The sequence below is a fragment of the Numida meleagris genome, chromosome Z (assembly GCF_002078875.1).
Source record: "Numida meleagris isolate 19003 breed g44 Domestic line chromosome Z, NumMel1.0, whole genome shotgun sequence".
Classification (NCBI taxonomy): Eukaryota; Metazoa; Chordata; class Aves; order Galliformes; family Numididae; genus Numida; species Numida meleagris.
In genome coordinates, this window is record NC_034438.1 from 37,072,609 (window position 1) to 37,091,359 (window position 18,751).

At 37.7% G+C, this 18,751-nt stretch overlaps 1 protein-coding gene across 1 annotated transcript in view; it reads left to right on the plus strand.

The window, feature by feature from the left end:
- The window catches only part of RORB (RAR related orphan receptor B), a 149,824-nt gene that overhangs the window by 119,935 nt on the left and 11,138 nt on the right, over positions 1-18,751 (plus strand). The window contains exons 5-8 of the mRNA XM_021381267.1: positions 12,253-12,374; positions 13,678-13,810; positions 15,513-15,620; positions 16,768-16,878. Of these exons, the coding sequence (XP_021236942.1) occupies positions 12,253-12,374; positions 13,678-13,810; positions 15,513-15,620; positions 16,768-16,878 (474 nt within the window). The remainder of the gene's footprint in view (positions 1-12,252; positions 12,375-13,677; positions 13,811-15,512; positions 15,621-16,767; positions 16,879-18,751) is intronic.

The following is an 18,751-nucleotide window of genomic DNA, read 5'->3' on the forward strand; positions in this document are numbered from 1 at the left end:
ATTCTTGCAGTAGAAATCTTCCTATTATCTTTAGAAGGAAGTGATTTAATTTTCCATGCCTACACTGTTTGTGGATGTCTACACCAACGTATGCTGTGTACGCAATATACAAAACCAGCATTAGACTGATCTCTTAAAAAGTGTGCTGTTCCTTGTTGCTGAGGGCTGCAAAAGCACTTCTCCAAGGGTGATAACTGATGAGTTTTCTTTGTTTTTTTGATTCTTTAACTCCCTTCTCTATATCTCCAGCTCTTGTTTTCTGCGCTAAATCAAATATTAATGGATAGCTCGTGGAACATACTTTCATCATTAGTTGTTATTTGAAAGGTTATTGTAGAGATCAGCTGACTCATAATTAAAACCCATACCTAAGGTGACATTAGTAACAGCCATGTTAACGTTCCCTTTGGTCTGTAACTTCAAGGCCACAGCCCACACAGTAGAACAGAAATGTTCCTTGTGTAACCATAGTCCTCTGTAATGCTTCCTCATCTCTTTTTCTAAGCCACAATTTAATATCCTCTCTACCAAGTCCACAGTCAAATTTTACAGGGCGGATGTTTACAGCTAGAGTAGAAGCCTTACAGCTGTATTTCAGCAGAGCAATGTTGCCATCTAGTGAAGAATTAAAAATGTGTAGCATGTGCATTTCTGCACAGATACCCATAGGGCACTATTTCTAACATCATTTAGATGTTAGAATTACCTTTTTAATTATCATGAATGATAATATAATGAATTATCATTACCTATTTAAAGGTGACAATCAGAATAAATTAATAATTCAGTTCTGTGCTCATTTCAGTTCATGTATAAAAACTTAGAGCTCTTATTCTGATAATTTTTTACGTAATTAATTTATTATTTCCCCTTTTTGTATTCTAAAGATGAAAACTGAGAACTGCAAGATTTAAAACTTATTTGACAGCTTAGCTCAGTTAGGAAACATATCCACTTCATCAAAACTGGACAGAAAAGTGGAGGAATAATTTAGAGTATAACGATGCTGAAATAATCGAGCCGGGCTGATGTCAAAGTTAAAATAGATTTTTATAATTGCAGATTCTGATTTAAAACACTTACATAGAAATAGATTTAGCTACTAAAATTTCCCTATAGTTTGGCAGAAATGATGGACTAAATGTAAAATTTTTGAAACTTTGTATAATTTTCTAGTTTTTTTCTCACCTCCAGAATAGTAAATTTATTTGTAAATGTACATATTTACTGAAGGAAATTTACAGATCAGTACCAGACTAATTACAGATCTACACATAGGTTTTACTGACTCTATGTTGCCCAACCCAACAGTTTAAATAATCCAAATGTTCATAAATATGTTATTATGTTGCTATACTTAACTAAATGCGCGCGTTAGCACTTACTGGGTTAAGAAGACTTAGAGAGGGCAGAATTTGTGTTATAACTCTTGATTTAGATTTAGAAAATGAAGACTGCTTTCTAGAAGTTACTGTATTTAAGCACCAAATTTTCCAGCCTGTGATTTTCAAATGCCCATCCACTACCTCACAGTATCTACAGTGGACTTTGGATGGTCTCATATTGATTCTGGCAGTTCTTCTCAGCTATACTCAGTGCAAATTGCAGCAGTTTAATAAGGAAGATGCAGTGTGCCTTCTTAAGTATGTCTAGTTCAAATTTGAACAATCAAGCAATAAATCTAAAACTTTTTGAAAATAGATAGATAGTCTAAAAGAAGAGTGGGTTTTCCTACAAGTTGTAAAATTTTCTGGATGTTTCTGAACAGAATTTGACTTCTCTTTCAGTTACATAAATTCATATATCAAATGCCAGCCAGCTAATAAAGCTTCATCAGTTTTATCCACAGTAGTCATTGGAGCTTGATCACACTACAGACTTTGCAGTACAAATGTTAAGGAAAACATCATTTTAGGTATTGTCCTTTATGCTTACTGTGATAAATGTTGCAAGTAGGAATGTAATCAGGAGTTCTTGTCACAGAGAAGAAAATAATTATTTCTGGCATATGAGGCATATTTTCAAGAAATGGAAAATTTCAACTGACTGTTTCTCTGCAGCACCCAGGACAATGAGGTCCATGTGGTTATGACTGTTGGAAAAGTATAAATCGCTAGATTAAGTATTTAATTAGTAAAATGAATGATATCTTTTAGCTGAGATTGAGCATTGGAACCATTTTGTCATCTTTGTTGTATTTATTCTATTCTTGCTTTTTGGACACATTTCTAAAATGTGATAATATATTTATTTAAAGTGGGAATTTTTCAAATACGTTAAAGCAAGTACATAAAATTCCTCCTTTTCTCAGAAGACATATTTTCTTACATAAGCAAACTTGACAGAATGTATTCATTCTATTGAGAATCCAAAAGACAGAAAGCAACCATTTCTAGCAGTCAAAATATGTAAAATACCGCATCATGCATCCCATATATTACCATACATCATGATATTCTTTTCAGAAATAGCACTGTACTGTAAATCTGATCATATTATAAATCATACACAAAGATGAATATAAAGCCAGTGGTATAACGAGTACTGAGGTGAGCTAGTGCTGTCAGGTGTAGGAATAGCTGTTCAGCAGATTCCCTATCGTATGCTTCAACACAGTAGTGTCAGTAGCAGAAGAAATTATACCTGCCCTTCTGTGAGAAACTCTCAAAAAGAAAAGGCAAGAACAGGTGCCAAAGCAAAGGGCATAGGGCATGTGATGGACATTGTCTAGCAAGGCTGTGAGGCAGCAAACACAGCACTGCAGATGAGAATCAACAGGACAAAGCAGTGATGATTTAGGAATCACTGCAGTATACAGAAGTAGAATGCTATTTCCAAAAACCATGTGTTGAATTATTAGTAATATGTTGCTTACTGCCTCAGCTGAGGAACCCCTTTATCACAGCATCAATGCTGCCGCCTTCTTAATGTTTCTGCATGGTGTTTTTGTGTAGTTCGGCACTGACAGTACGTATGCTTACCCTGTGCTTTCTGAGAGCTTAATCTGGGGCCCATACTGTGTTTCTTTGTTATCCTCTGCAGTATTTTTCAATCGCTCTCTAACTTTCAGCCACGGGGAAGCCAATAAAAACTTAGCTTTGGCTTTAACTTTTTTTTTTTTTTTTTTTTTTGTACCCCAATGTGCATGCAGCATCTTAGCTACGACTTCCTACTGCCATACTTCACTTCCGTGCACCACATGTCTTCTGTGTGGTAGATTTAATTGCTCACCTCATGCATTTCACTACTTTCCCTTTTACAGCTAAGAAAACCTTTTATGGTTTTGTTCCCTGCTCTTTTGAGAACAATGCCTTTTTTCAGTCCATGCATTTCTGATAGTTCATTTCAAGGAACAACAACACTATTTTTGTACAAGAGTGGAAACATATAAGGAAAAGGTTGGAGTGAAAAGTGAGGGGGAATATGCATGTGTTTGGGGGAAAATACAATGAAGCAAGATTGAAATTCAGGCGAATGATGAAGATGAGAATCAGAATACAGTATTTGTAGTGAAGTACTTTTGCACAGATGAAAACTGCATAAAAATTTGAATAGTCAAAGCAAGATATTCATATATGGAGCACTGTCTTGTGTTCCTTTTTTTGTCCGCATGGATTTCTTTTTTCATGATCACTGAAATTACGAGGATTGCTTACAATGACCAGGTTGTCTCACATTCTTACTCTATAAATTGACGTCACTCTGATCCAATGCAGATGTCTTCAGGAAAGCAGAATTGCTGTAGGATGTTTTGTTGTTACTTTTTAAACCATTTTTACCTAGACGATATAAAATCCTTATAAAAATCTGAACATATGTCCATTTAAGTGTGTGAAGTACTCAAATGTTTGCCTAGCTTCATCCAACATTTTGAAGACTATTACAAAGCAAACTCTAATAAATCTAATTTCAAAGTCTTAGAATTCAAACTGTTCCATACATATTTCTAGGTTTTATGGTGACCAAATTCCATACTAACAGTGTTTACTGAAACGTAGTAAATGAAACCATATTCTTATTCTTGAATAATTTCAATTTTAATGTAACTGTGAAATCTGTGCTTAAAGAAGCTAAGAAGCAGCTCATCTCAACAAATTTGTGATAATTATATGGTGCCTATAGAGCCCTTGTCCTGTAATCTCTAGCCATTGCCTTGGTTCATGCTTTTGCTGCCAGCTAAATGATTTCTAATTAGTTCAAAATATACGTTTTACACTAAATTGGCTGAGACCCAGGAAAAGTATTATTAAGTGGAGACCTTTAAGCGTTCGTAAATCCTCTAGGATTTAACTGAATTCTTGGTCCATCCTCTAGGTTCCTTTAGATTAGGACTTTATTCAATTTTATTGAATTTTTTTTTGTAACTGATTAGCTTTTGTGTGTGTGTGTGTGTGTGTGTGTGTGTGTGGAAAGGCAAATAAGACACTGGTTTATTGAAGAAAGAGAAGAAATACAGAATTCACACGTATAATGTTCCCCTAATGTGCAGTCTGGTCCTGATGCTAGGGATTCAATAACTTGAACGCAAGAGAAGGTTATTCCTGAACCATATTCAAGCACTTTCATTCTCATATGACAGTTTTAATGTTTTATATCAACTTCTTAGGCTGCATACCAAGTAGTGTTACAAATTTATTAAACAAATGAGACCTATGGAAATTACTAGTCTATCTAGAATGGTTTTTGGAAAGAAATTCCTTTCTCCATCATGATGTTGAGAAAACAAGGGACAGATGAAAAATGGAATTTGTTTTTTTTTTTTGCCACCACTTTAAGGAAAAGCTGTTCTTGATTTTCTGCCCCCCCCCCCCCCCCCCCCCCCCAAAAAAAAAAAAGTTAAGAATTTTCAGCCAGACTATGTAAAGAAAAAAGAATTGGGGACCCTTTATTCATGTATGACAGCCACTGCAGGATATACTTTTTCTTTATTGCCTGCATCACTGCCTCTACTACTGTCTAATAATTTTGTGAGGAATCTGTATACTGAAACTAGTTCAAAAAACTTTATATTTAGTAGTCATGATTCCCTTTTAGCAGAGCACAGAAAAGCGTTGATTTAGTACTAGACTAGCATTATTTTGAGTACAATAAAAGAAATTTTATTTAGAATGTATAGCTGGAGATTTGTAGTTTTATGAACTGGTATGCACGCTTATAGCAGCCAGGCAAAGCTGTGATGTTTTTGCAGCATTAATTCAAAGTGGATCCCTGCGAGAGCTCAACTTAGGATGTAAGCTGAGATGAGCTCTTAGCTACTCAACTGGATCCTAAGGGTAAGTGGCAAATTAAAAATTCATTATTCATTTTAATTGGGGATGATTATCAGTGTTTTAGGAGGCATACTTCAAAGTTCTTTAGTTCCCAGTGCAAAAGAACAGAACGGTGAGAAAAACCAGGATCTCTCATGAGAAAAGAGTGGCAAACGAAAGAACTAAAGAGCTTGTAGGAAGCAGACATTGCCAAATCCTGTGGATAATTTCCACTTAGCAGGCCAAATTCACAGCTGGTGAATGTTGTGTGCGGTCTTTGGAGTTATTACACTCATACCCACCAGCACTGAACTTGACCCCAAACTGGAGCTTTTCCTCAGTATTGCAGTAGAATATCACCAAATATTACAAGGAAATGTCTGAAAAAGGCAAGGCTGACTCATCAGCTGACGATAGACCCCTGCAGGGCTGTGCTAGGCTGATTTATATTATCTAGGTTGTAATGTTCAGTTTTCTGTACATATGTTGGATTTAAGCTGCTTCTTACCCACTGGTGCAATGCATATTTGAGCTATCATAACCTTTGCAGAGTGTCTTTTGTGAGGTGTCTACTGAAACCTAAAATAAAGCATTTCTATAGGTAAGGAAAGAAGGAAGAGCTCAGCAGAATAGCTAAAAATGGAAATAGAAATGGTCATTTGCTGTTTTAGAAGTTGTAAGTTGTAGACCCAAATTTATGACACAGTACAGTCTGTGCACTGTTGCTCTTCCCTTGCCACATACACTTTTGGCCCATCCTGCTGATAGAATACAGCTGTTCAGTCTTGTTATCTGTCCAATCTTTCTGTCAGCAGCACCCAGTACTTTAACTGCTGTGCAACTTCAAAAAAGAGAAGGAGCTGTCTCAAAAATTTAGGTTCTGACAGTTTTGGAGAAGAGGTTACTCAGCAGGTGGCAGAGATAGACAAAGGCAGGGTGGAAGCCATGGCCAGGCCCATGTCTGCCCCAGAAGGCACCAGCTTTGCAGGCTGGTCCCATCTACATTCTCGAGGTGCCTTTTACCCAGCAAATCAAAGGAGAAGGGAGGCCAGAGGGGGAATGACAAGTGACATGTCTGTAAACATCCAAAGCTTTGTTGCGCTAATGATGTTAGGGCTTACTGCTCTGTTCCCTTGGCCAGCATTGCAGAATCATGCGTTTTTCTTCTCCCTGTAGTTATAGGTAGGTCATACCAAATTTAAAAGCCATTTCTTTTGCTAAAGCAGCACTGATCTCTCATGGTCTTTCTCCTTCCTATCTCATCTATGTCCTGCATTCCACTTTTCACTGTTCAGATGATACTTTTCCCTAATAGCTTCATTTAATTCTTTAAGTGCCAGTGAGCTCCCTCATTATGCTCCAGGACAGTTCCCATTAATACTTGCATGTGGCCTCTTTCAGGTATAGGCTTTAACAGCCTAATTTGCATCCACCAAGCTGCAAAACCTGGAGCATATTCTGTAGACATTTGTTTTGTCACCAGGCTCCCTTGCATGTTGGACAGCCTTTGTTTTATTCACAGTACATGTGTACATCTTTCACTCGTGTTTTTGTCGCTCTTTCTAGTTACAAGCTCTGATATCATCTTGCCTGACCAGTTGCATTTCACAAACTATAGAATCACATGCATACACAAAATATTCCTTTCAAGAAACCCACAATTGTTTTCTGAATTAGAACAAATCTTTTTGACAGATAATCCTTCAGCTTCCTGAAGTATGATTTTCAGCTTCTTCTGGACATCTGCTACTATAAATTTGACTTTATTTTACAGCGTTGCATTGCAAAGTCCCCATTAATTCATTGTTGAATACTGTTTCTGTATCTCACTGGATGCTGCTCATTTCTCCTACATGCTGGATAGCAGTACTATTCAACTTACAGCTTTTCAGTCTTTCTTTCTTAATTTTAGATTGCTTTTTTTTCTGATTTGTTTCACTTTCTGCTACTTTCTTCCAATCTTTCTTACTACAATTTTTGGCAAGACTTTCTGGAGCAAGCTTTGGCAGCAGAGGCGTGTAATGGAGGTACGACATGCAGCAGGGCTGTTAAAAAACACAGGCTGTTGTTGTCAAGATCTTGTCACAAGAGGAAAATCTGAGGAACAAAAGGGTTGATGTCTTCTTCATTGTGGGGGCCTGCCTGCCAGTGAATGCCACTATCTGCCCAATAATTCAGCATCTTTCAGGGCCCCATCAGCAGTACATCAGGGGAGCACCTCCACAGCCTTCTCACGCCCTGCAGCTCGCTCTGTCCCAGCCTGAGCTGCCCCAGACTCACTGTCTGTCCGCTTGTTTATTTGAGAAAGAACCTAGTTTTTCAGTTTTTCTCATTAATCAGTTATTTGGGGGGAGCATTTGGAATATCTCTGGCACATTTTCCCTCTTCTGCACTACTTTTGTCAGGCCTTCGTCAAGTTCTAGTGGGGACATCTCTCTCTGGGGATTTGAGCTGTGTGCTCTAATTAAATTCTTGTCTCTCCTGTTGTGTTGGAGATTTCTGTGAAAGCAGGACATAATAAATCTCCTGTTCTCATCTGTGCTGGGAAACCAGTCCTACTGGCAGACGTTCCTATAATCCAGGGGATGAAACCATGAAATCAGCTTTCTTTAAAGATCACGGATCTTGTAAGGTACCACTTCTAATATTTATCAGTTTTTGTTTTTTACATCAGAACAGATACTTAACACACAGACTATTTTGGTGCGTTTCAGTTTTCTTTGGAAATTCAGAGAGACTATGAATCAACAATACCTAGGCTTCTTTGTCACCCCTAAGTATGGATGGGACAGTACAGCTAGTATAGTGAGTCTGTGCAGAAAACTAGTAAGAAATATACAGGAAAGAAATGAAAAATGACTGATCATTCCAAGATGTAGCTTCTCTGAGTATTTCTGTTTTTTCAAGACCTTGTATTGTTTAAAGCCATTAACCATTTACTTGATTAATAATGTTGTTTCTAGTATGCCTTTTTATGTTGTTCCTAGTACACCTTTCTGGAAGCAAATACTTCCTTCTAGATAATTTTTTTTTAATGAATTGCAGCATTTGTTCAAAAATAATCTGTTTTCCACCAAAAATATCAAGGTAACAATAATAAAAAAAATCTTTGAATTTAGAACTAAACTATTTAATGGAGATGTTACTGTGTCACAATGCATACTGGAATTCAGTCACTGGCCATGTTTCCCATCCAGAGTCAATCTGCCAGGATATACTGTGCCTTTCAGATTCCCCATGGTGTTATGCAGTATTAGCTGATACCACTGAATACATAACTCTAATATAATAAACCCAGACAAAAGCAGAGGAGGAAACACCTAATGTTTACATGCTATGGCATATAAGCTTTAAAATCATGCAGTTTACAGTTGTGATTATTAGTTCTGATGGTATCTTTTCACAGTCTTGGTAATTTGTTTTTGTTGAAGTCATTAATTTTTTACTCAAAACTTGCAGCAAGTGTTCCATATAAAGGAAACTTTTGCAAAGTTTTATTCTCAGTCTTAATAGCAACATCTCTTTAGTTTGCTCTTTCATACAATGAAAGTTGCAAGCCTGATGTAACTTATGTAAGATGGAAGTTGACAACATTTCAATGGGAAGTACACTGAGGTTACAAGACTACTACTGTCTTTCTAGTACGTTGCAGTCCATCCAAACAGGATTTCTAGCTAGAGATACATCTCTGCAGCTTCCTGGCGTTAGGGGACCCTGCAAATATCTGGCTTAAGATGGTGAAATGAAATGAAATGAAATGAAATGAAATGAAATGAAAACGAAAATGAAATTGACTTGAAGTCAAGACCTAATGTGTGGAATGACTGTAGTGGAACCTTCTAGCCTGTGGAACAGGAGAGACATAGCTGTTGAGAATCCTCCCAGCAAGGTACTGCCTCTGGGCTGAGGACATAGCCTCTGCTTTAAGACTCTCCTCCCACTGAACTAAGTTGCTTTCCTTCTTCATTGTCCCATTCTTTGATTGAACTCAGATGCCAACTATGCTTCAGAGCTGCTAGGTCTCCCAGAAATATGTTATATTTTGTATTCTGCACAGTATCAGTTGCCATCCATCAGAACAGATTTAGATTGGGTGTCAATACATTATTCTCAGTGGTTTAGGAGCTTCTTTCTGCATGGGATTTCCAGTGATGTGTGTAGTTTATAGCTATGAAAAAAGCTAAAATCTACAAATGACATAACAAAAGACTATGCTCCTTGAAATCCCTTTGAGAGTTACATTCTTTGTTCTGCCTGCACTGGATCTTCACTTGCCGGACTCTGCAAAGCCAAGAGAAGCTTTTCCTTTTACTTTTTGCACCATGTTAGCACTGCACATCTCAAATATGATATATCTGCATCAGGCACCATCCAGGGGCTACAGCTCACAGCAGCCTCCGTACACAAAGTAAGAAGTATCCTCCACCCTGAGACCCAGTGTACCGTTTCCATCACACACTCAGCCTTGCCAAGACTGCGGCTCAAGATTTTCAAGTCTTTCTTGCACCTGGTTCCTCTTTGGATGTCAGCATTTGGAGATGCTGCTTGCTGCAATTGCCCTAGGTCTTTGCATGTCTAAATGATTTTTATTGTCACCTCAACATAAGCATAAGCGCATAAAGAAAGGGTGTATAGAGCTAAAATGAAGGACGTCATCCCCACAAAACCTTGAAGATTCATGAATTGTCACTCAGCTCTTTGATCCTAAGTTAAATACAGAAATGGTAGGAAAAACAATGGGACTGGGAATATTTGCAGTGATGTAAAATAGAACTGCTGATCAAATATATTTGACATCAGGTCAGTAAAATGAAAAGGTCTTATCTTCAGATTGTTTGCATCAGGCCAACAATGTCACTAGCCTCATCTGATTTGAAATTTGGCTATGCAGTAGTATTAAAGTATTTGATATATATATTAAAGTATTTTATTTATGTCAAAAACATGAATAGTTCCATCTTTGTGTAACAAATGGTGAGGCTTGTGGAACTGGGCTAGGAATTATAAAAAAAGACCAGCCAGTAGTTGGAGAAAGCAAAATCCGTCACCATTCAGACTGGGGAAATGTAACACTAGTTCAAACCATATTTCTTCAAGTGGTGTTTTAGATACAGGGCTTAAATGTTCCTCTAGTTATAACTAAGTTTCTTCTGGTTAAATCCAGGAACATAACTTAAAAGATCTATGCCTTTTACAGTCAGATTTACTATAGTTTATGATGCTTTCAGAAAACTGATTTTATTAAAACAAATATAACAATATAGGGGCGAAAGTTTCAAACGTGATGTTTACAAAACAAGGCTTTTTTAACTAGTATTTCTTTAATTAACCTTTATTCATCCTTAGAAAATAAGTAGTTTAGAATTTATCATGTCTTTATTCCAACATGCACACTTTTCTGTAATGTTTTAACTACAAAATACAGTATCTTAATATCATGAGGTAAGACCTGCATCCATTCTTCCATGGCAGAATGTTGGGTAGATTCCTGTAATCGCTAATACACACTTTTAGCTGTCTTTACTCCCGAGTTAAAGCTTTCACTGAAAACCTAAGAGCACCACTGACCTGTTAAAGAGTACCTGTAAAGACTGAATAGAGAAGATATTCTTGTTTGTTCAAAAACCTGGAATTCTTTTGTGCTTTCTTCAGAACCCCTCCACTCAGTCTCCGTTTATTGACTGTGACAGTAGTACAGACATCTCTCCTTTAAATCATACTCCTATAGCAGTGATTGCAGGCAGCACGTATGTTTACATCCATTTTTCAGCTTTCCTTCTTGCTGGTGTTTTCAAATTCAGATAACATTTGGCCAAAACAACAGTCTTTTTTTGGGACTCCAAAGCACCAGATCCACCCACTGTAAGAAAACTGTTGAGGGTGTGGATGAGTAAATGATGACATTCCTAGTTCTTTATGTTTCCTGCACTCGAGTTCAGCTAATGCATTATCAGAGTCTTCTCCTTTTTTGAAGAATATGTTTTCTGATAAGCGCACATTCTGCCATAAGTGTTTCAGTTCAGTTCTGTTGTCCGCTTAGATATATAGGTCTCAAAGCTGCAAGTGAAGAAATCATCACATTTCAATAGTTTAATCAAGACATTTCAACTTCCAGTGCTAATGAATTCATGCTAGATTATTTTTGTGTGAAAACCGTTAATCCATTCAAGTGGCTTATGGGGCAAAGGTCTTCTTTCAAATACTTCCCTGAAAAGTTTACTGTTAGTCTCAAGGGGATCTCCAGCCAGCACACAATGCTTACTTTTCCCCTTGCGTCCCAAACTCCTTGTTTTGCAATAGTATGTGAAGCTGTGTTTTCAGAATAACTTTAATGTAATTTAATCACATGCTGTCACAGAGTGTGAGAGCTGTTCCTCTCTCCTCTAAAACCGAGGCTACCAGTTGCAGCTTTTGCGCCTTGCTAGCACCAGTCTTTATGCTAGAGACCATTGAGATGATTCAGAAATTGATCAGCTGAAACCTAACTGGAGACAAACTAGAAAAACTTCCTGCTTCTTTGACTTAAGTCACACCCAGGTAATGCAAATGCCCATGTCAGGACTGAGCAGCCAGGAGTGGGCAGCTGCACGGGCTTGGGATAGACAGAAGTGATCAACTAATCAGGGTATCCAAAAGACACTTATTTGAACACATTAATAATAATAATAACAATAATAATAATATTTTTAAAATTCACTTCCAGAATGAAGGAATTTAAACAGTTTCATAAGATTTGTTGTTATTTTTGTGTGCAAATCTGTTATTTGTCAGGCATCCTTTGGCTTTGTATTGAATACTGAAACATCTTGCAACAGACATTTTCAGAAATATTTGTGCGAGAGAGAGATAAGGAGGGAGAGAAAGAAAGAGAGGGAGATGTATAATTAGAAGGGAAGGTTTAAAAAAAATCTTCCTTTTCCAACTTTAGTGTTTTCATCATTTTACTATTATTGCAAATTACTGTTCACTGAAATGTCTTATGTGAGCTATTTTTTCTCCTCAGATCGAATTGCACAGAATATCATTAAATCTCACTTGGAGACATGCCAATACACAATGGAGGAGCTACACCAGCTAGCATGGCAAACCCACACGTATGAAGAAATTAAGGTTTACCAGAGCAAGGTACAATCCTGTAGTATACTTTTTCTTTTCCTCCCTATGGTTTGAAATTGTTAACCGTGTAACTTATTTGACAAGGACAAGCTGGTTAAAGTATCCTTTTAAGTACCCTAGAGGAACCTGGTCACTGAAAGCAGAGTTTCATAACTAGAAGCAGTAGCCTTCCAGCATGCTAGGATCTTACTTAATGTCAAAACTCAGACATGGTCATAGACTCCAGATTTCTACACATTGCTTGTTACCACAGGTATAAACTTTATGCAGAAATTCAGTTGATTTTAATGTGATGAGAATTGGATCTTTTCTGTTGCAAGGCGTTTCAAAAAAATAATAATAAGAAGAAAAACCTTTTGTTTCCTTATCATTTTGAAAGCTGGTAGTACCACATTCCTTTTCTATGTGAGCAATGGGTATTTTCACTGTGAGCAAGCCAAATATCACCTATAAACAGTAAATAATAAGAAATTATAGTACTCCTTAAAGTGAATTTTTTCAAAAGTGGCTAGAAAAATGCTCTCAATGCATTGAATTTGTTCTACCTCTGTAATTCTCAGGTCACATTCAGAATATTTCTTATTGGCACCTCTTCAGATGTAGCCCAGTCAACACAAATCAAGATGTTCTCTTGCACTCTTGAGCCTCCATCACTAACGTTGATTCTACAGTCAGATATCAGTCAGGAGATTATCTGATTGTGCTTGTTCTAGGAAAGCCATGGGGCTAAGATGTACAAGCAGAAGTAAAAACATACTGCAGCTTGCAGAGTTATTGCAGCTGATCCAAGGCACCAGTTTGCGTTTGCACACCTGCATGCTCAAAGAAAATAGTTATCAAGGAGGCAAAAATTTCCTGTAGTCATTATTCAGACAGTAATTATACTTCAGTGATTTTTTAAACTTTCAAACAAGTAAAAATATTCTGTTAGATGACTCAGTAACACTGTGCCACTTTCTCCCTAGGAGTGCGCTGAGTTGTTTACACTGTTAGTGCCACTGTCTGTCTTTCATACATGAAAGTCAACACTAAAATCACATTTTAATAATGGTCAATGCATTCTCCCCCTTTGAAGAGGTAATGCCAGAGTTCGGACCACTGGGGCAATCAACTTGTGCAAATAGGCTTCTCACAAAAATTGTCAGGCACCTTGAAAAGAAGCAGGGACGCCACTGGTTCTGACATGGTGGGGGTGGGGGGGGTGAACTCAGTCAGAGGACAGTGCCTTCCTGCAAGGCCACCTGAAGTCCTTAGCACATGGATGAACTCACTTGTTTATTGTTTTCCTCTTCTCTGTGTGTTTTCCCGGAAGACCAGAGAAGCTCTTTGGCAGCAGTGTGCCATTCAGATCACTCATGCTATCCAGTATGTGGTGGAGTTTGCAAAGCGGATAACAGGCTTCATGGAGCTCTGCCAGAATGACCAAATTCTCCTCCTTAAGTCAGGTGGGTAAACACCAAAGGCTTGAGGCTGGTTTAACTCCCAGTACAGTAGAAATGTGCTCTCCTGTCCTATTCTTTGGGTCATTATTGTTTTGACAGAACCTTACTTTTCAGTCTGTTTCATTAGCTGCATTAACCTTTCTGTAGTTTTCTCCATTAACCATGTTACTGTCTTTTGATCCCCTTTCCTCTACAGTCACTTGTGGTTATTAAATATACACACAGAGAGTCACTGCAGCAACTGCAGTCCCCAGCCTGACATGTAGTGGAAGGACCCTGCGAACTGAGCTGGTCAAATCAGTCATCTGCCACCCCATAAATCCCCACTTGTCATTAGTGAATGCCTCTGTGGTCATCTCTAATCTTTTTAATGAGACTACAGAGATACCCTCCAGCCAGTGCACAGGAGGGAAAATCCATGCTGGCGCCAGTTGGTTTTGGACTAAATGAGAGCGGATTATGGCAGCGTGCTCCAGCCATGCTCTCTGTGTGTTCCTGGGTGTGCACGTGTGTGCTTAAGGGCAAGGTGGAAAGGGGTTTCCCTCCCTGACATGGGATGCAGTAATTTCTGTCCTCCATAGGAAGCATGACAAGATTTATTGTGACTATGCAGTAACTCTGCTAAACTCAGTAGGACTAAATGGCATGACCAAGTGAGCCACTGCTAGTAATTAACTGCATTCACCCTGTCATATCAGTTTCTCGCTCCCTCCATTTGTAAAAGGTGTGATGCAGTGTGAGGCAGCTCATTAAAGCATAAGAAGTGCTTCCTGTTTCAAGAGGGAACTGTTCATTCCATCTGAAAGCTGGTGTGTTCCGTGCTCTGTACACAAGGATCTGTGGCTCGTAGTGGGTCTGGATTGAGGCAGCCGAGCTGCAAAGGGCAGGGGATGCAGACACCTCAGGAGCATGCAGGCAGAGAGCCATGGGATAACTTTTCTTTTATTTTATGTTATTTTGTTTTATTTTATTTTATTTTATTTTATTTTATTTTACTAGCTCTAATGCTTCTGCAAATGCCAGTGCATCCCGTATAACTTCCTTCAACTGGCAAAAGCAGCAACACAGTTGCACCTTAAGCAAAAGATATAGTTGTATTTGACCGTAGTGTTGGACAGCTCTGTTTAGCTTCAGCATGTATAAATATTTTAGGTTCTGTTTTCTGTTTTGCAGTTAATGCTGAGCAGAAGAAGTTAGAAAATCTGGACTTTTCATTCAAAAACATATCTGCAAAAGAATTCTCAAATTCAGAGTTTCTCCTTTAGGAAATTCATGTTTAGTTAGAGGGTGCTTAAAATTATTTTTAGCTTCACTTTCCCGAAACAAGAAATTCTGTAGGAAGAATAAAGAAAAAATTAAGAAAATAAAAAATAAATTAAAAAAAAGAAATATTTCTGTTCCTTTCGATCTTTCCCAGCCTTAAAGATAAATAAGGGAAACAAAAGTTTGCAGGACAATGTATTTCAAATTTAAACTATATGCCTAGGTATAAATTCAGATTAAGTCCACGTTACCAATTTGCTGCACTGAACAAAATAAGCCTAAGGAAAAGTTAGTGTAGCTGGACAAGAAATTACCCATTTTTTTATATCCAAATCAAAGAGATGTATTGTTTCCCATATTCAGAGAGAGATGATCTTGATGATCCAAAGAGCCTGCGCCTGCAATAATGTGTGGTACTTTTGCTCTTTTTTCTCTACTATAGGCTGCTTGGAAGTGGTTTTGGTGAGAATGTGCCGTGCCTTCAACCCACTCAACAATACTGTTCTGTTTGAAGGAAAGTATGGAGGGATGCAGATGTTCAAAGCCTTGGGTATGTGGGTCTTTCTCCTTTCAATCAGTTACATTGATCCGAATAATGTCAGATTTATCTTTCTGAAAGCACTGATGCACGTTAAAATGCCTCAGCAAATATTGAAACCAAAACTTCCAAATCTCTAAACTGGAAATGGAAAAGTGCCTCTACTAGCTGCCAGTAATACTAGGTGTTTTTCTCTAAAGAAAAAGAGTGCTATGAGGATTTTATCAGATTTTTTTTATTCTGATATCTAAAGCTTTAATTAAAACACAGGTTGTGGTGGAAGCTAAGTGGTTTATCACCACAGGTCAGTTATACTTGATATATCAAATTAGTCCCACTAACTGTGTTCTGCAAAAAGCCATCTCATTCCAGTAAAAAAAGGGTCTAAAATGATGAACCATGACAAAACATAAAAAAGGGACTTAGCAAATATGCTGTTTAGCCTAAAACTTTTAGGCTCATTTAGATTTGTGTGTTGAAACAATTGCGTCATTTCTGAACATGATACAAAGTGCTGTCTGAAATGTCAATGGCTAAATGGGTGTCTTTTGTCAATCCACGGAAGCAATACACTATTGGCAAATTTAGCACAATGCAAGCAGAACCAAATTCAAGGATAGTCATTTACTGCAAAAATTTACCATACAGATATATTTTTTCTTGAACAAGAAAAAAACATCACACTACCTTGCATGAATAAAACGTGTATTTTACTGTGCATTATTTGGTGTATTTTGGTCCTTTAAAAATATTTTCTAGGATATTTGTACTGTTATTTAATAAATTTTATGGGTGAAAATTAATTAGGACTGGTCATTTTTCCTCCTTAGCTTTAATATCTGCTTATAAATAACATTTCTTTTCACACTGGGAAAAGAGAACCCCTTTCTAAATCTCTATGTGCTTTTGGTACAAGTCATGCCCATAATTCTTGATACTTTTTGTGCTCCATTGTGTGATTTAGTGATACATGAAATAGCTGATTTTTAGAGCAGGTGGAATTTTAATAGCCGATAAAAGGCACATGTTTTAAAAACATAGACATTTACTCATTTGTTCCTTTTCCTTTTTTTTTTTAAGACCAAAACTATCCACTTTTCAAGCCATGTCAGAGAGCTAATAAATTTCTAGCTTTTACTTTGTCCTCTGTGGTCTGTAGGTTCCGATGATCTGGTGAATGAAGCATTTGACTTTGCAAAGAATTTATGTTCCTTACAGCTGACTGAGGAAGAGATTGCCTTGTTTTCATCTGCTGTTCTGATATCACCAGGTATTGCTCCAATCTACCTACTTAAATAATGGTTTAAGCTGTAATAAGTGATGTACGTATTAAACAGTGTATTAAGCAATGGAAGAGTATCTGTATTACTCAAACACACCTCCAGTTCTTTTTTGTAGAATGTCAACAGTTACACATATTGGAAATAGATCCAAAGTGTGGTGACCCCATCACAGAAGTTTACAGACAGGCAAAATATCTAACATACCGGTTATATATTAAAAAATAATAATTAAAAAAAGAACTGTCTACCTGAACTTAACATACAGGCAAAGATTAGTTACGTTTCAGTCAAGGACCATCTCCTTAGCATCTGTGAGCTATTTCATGAAACAAGAGAAAGACAGACTGGAACATGAGAGAGAAAAAAGTACTGAGAATGAGGGCAATAGGCATGGAGCAGGTTCATGCAGACAAGCAGTGCCTGCTGGCATTGCTTCAAAACATAGAGAAAAATGTTGCCCAAGGTGATGCATGTTCCTATTTGGATCCTCAGTGAGCTCAAACCTCACAGCCCTGAGCAGGTTAGGTAATCCTCAGCTATGAGTGGATTTTTCTATGTCAGCAAGAACGTCAGCAATAAAAATCTCCATGAAGTTCTGTCTGAATTTAGCTCTATTTAAGGGGCAGTAATTCCAGGGGCAAAATGCTCTTCTTCAAGTATTCACATACCATGACTCCACATAAGCAACCTTAGAGTTTAGTATGGGATTTTAAACGTGCCTCAGGAGAGGTAGGCCTCCAGCTCCCACTAAGAGTAACCCTTTGAAAGGTCTTTACAAAAAACCTCACCATTAATTATTTTTCCAGTCTGTTCCACTAAAGACTTCCTCTAGATCACTTTGCCCTCTTGTACATCTGTGGAGGAGATTACATTAGGCAGAATTAGACTAGCAGATGGTGCCAACATGTTTGTTATCATCATTAATGACACCTCCTGAAAGAACTCTACTCCTAATTTCTCTCTGAGCTGTTCTTGTGGTCATTTGCTTAGAGGTGAAATGGTCGAGACGGTGCCTGCATATAACACGAGATAAGGTTGCTCCAGAGAGAACACTCCGGAGAGCTTCCATCGCCACATGTGTTTCTCAGCAATGTCCCATTTGTGCATAGAGGTGAAAACTGTCTGTAAAACACCTCCCAGCGGCCCTGATTTCTCCTGAGACGTGGGACTCCACAGTACCCTGACAGGTCCCTCTCAGCCAGCCCTTTTCTCCACAGAAAAGACCAAATCATGACAGGGGTGTTACAGCATCTGCACCTGTTTGACATTAGTGACTCATCAACAGACTGACTCCATGCAAAGCTAAAGACAACCTGGGAATTCTGGGCAATCTAGACTGTGAAGTTCTTGAGCAACATGCTAAGAACTAAGCAACGGAAAATGAAGGGAATGATAGAATCTTTATAAGCAAGATTTATGTTTTTCTTTTTTTAACATCTAGGTATTTCATAAAGAGACAGAAGCAGTAAAATGGTTTCAGTGCTGACTTATCTGCACTTTAGGTCAGATGAAGGCATCTCATCTGTAGGGAGAAAGAAAAAGTATTCAGATACATGATTTCTTGGCAAACTAAAAAGGAGTCATATTTCTGTCACCCAGGTAATCTAGGCAACAAAAACAAATTATAGCCCAATTTAACAAAATCTGGTCACAGAAATATTCTGTCATCTCTGAGTGTCCTATACCTTAGACCTGGACAAAGTCTATTTAGGTAATGAAAAGTTTCCTATTGATTACTTTAATGGATTTTTTATCAAGTCATTTATAAAGTGCACTTACTACAGGCAGACATTTGATGGAAATTAAAGTTCTGAGCTTTGCAGTTCTTCATATGACTTTCAGTTTGCAAAGCAACAAAAT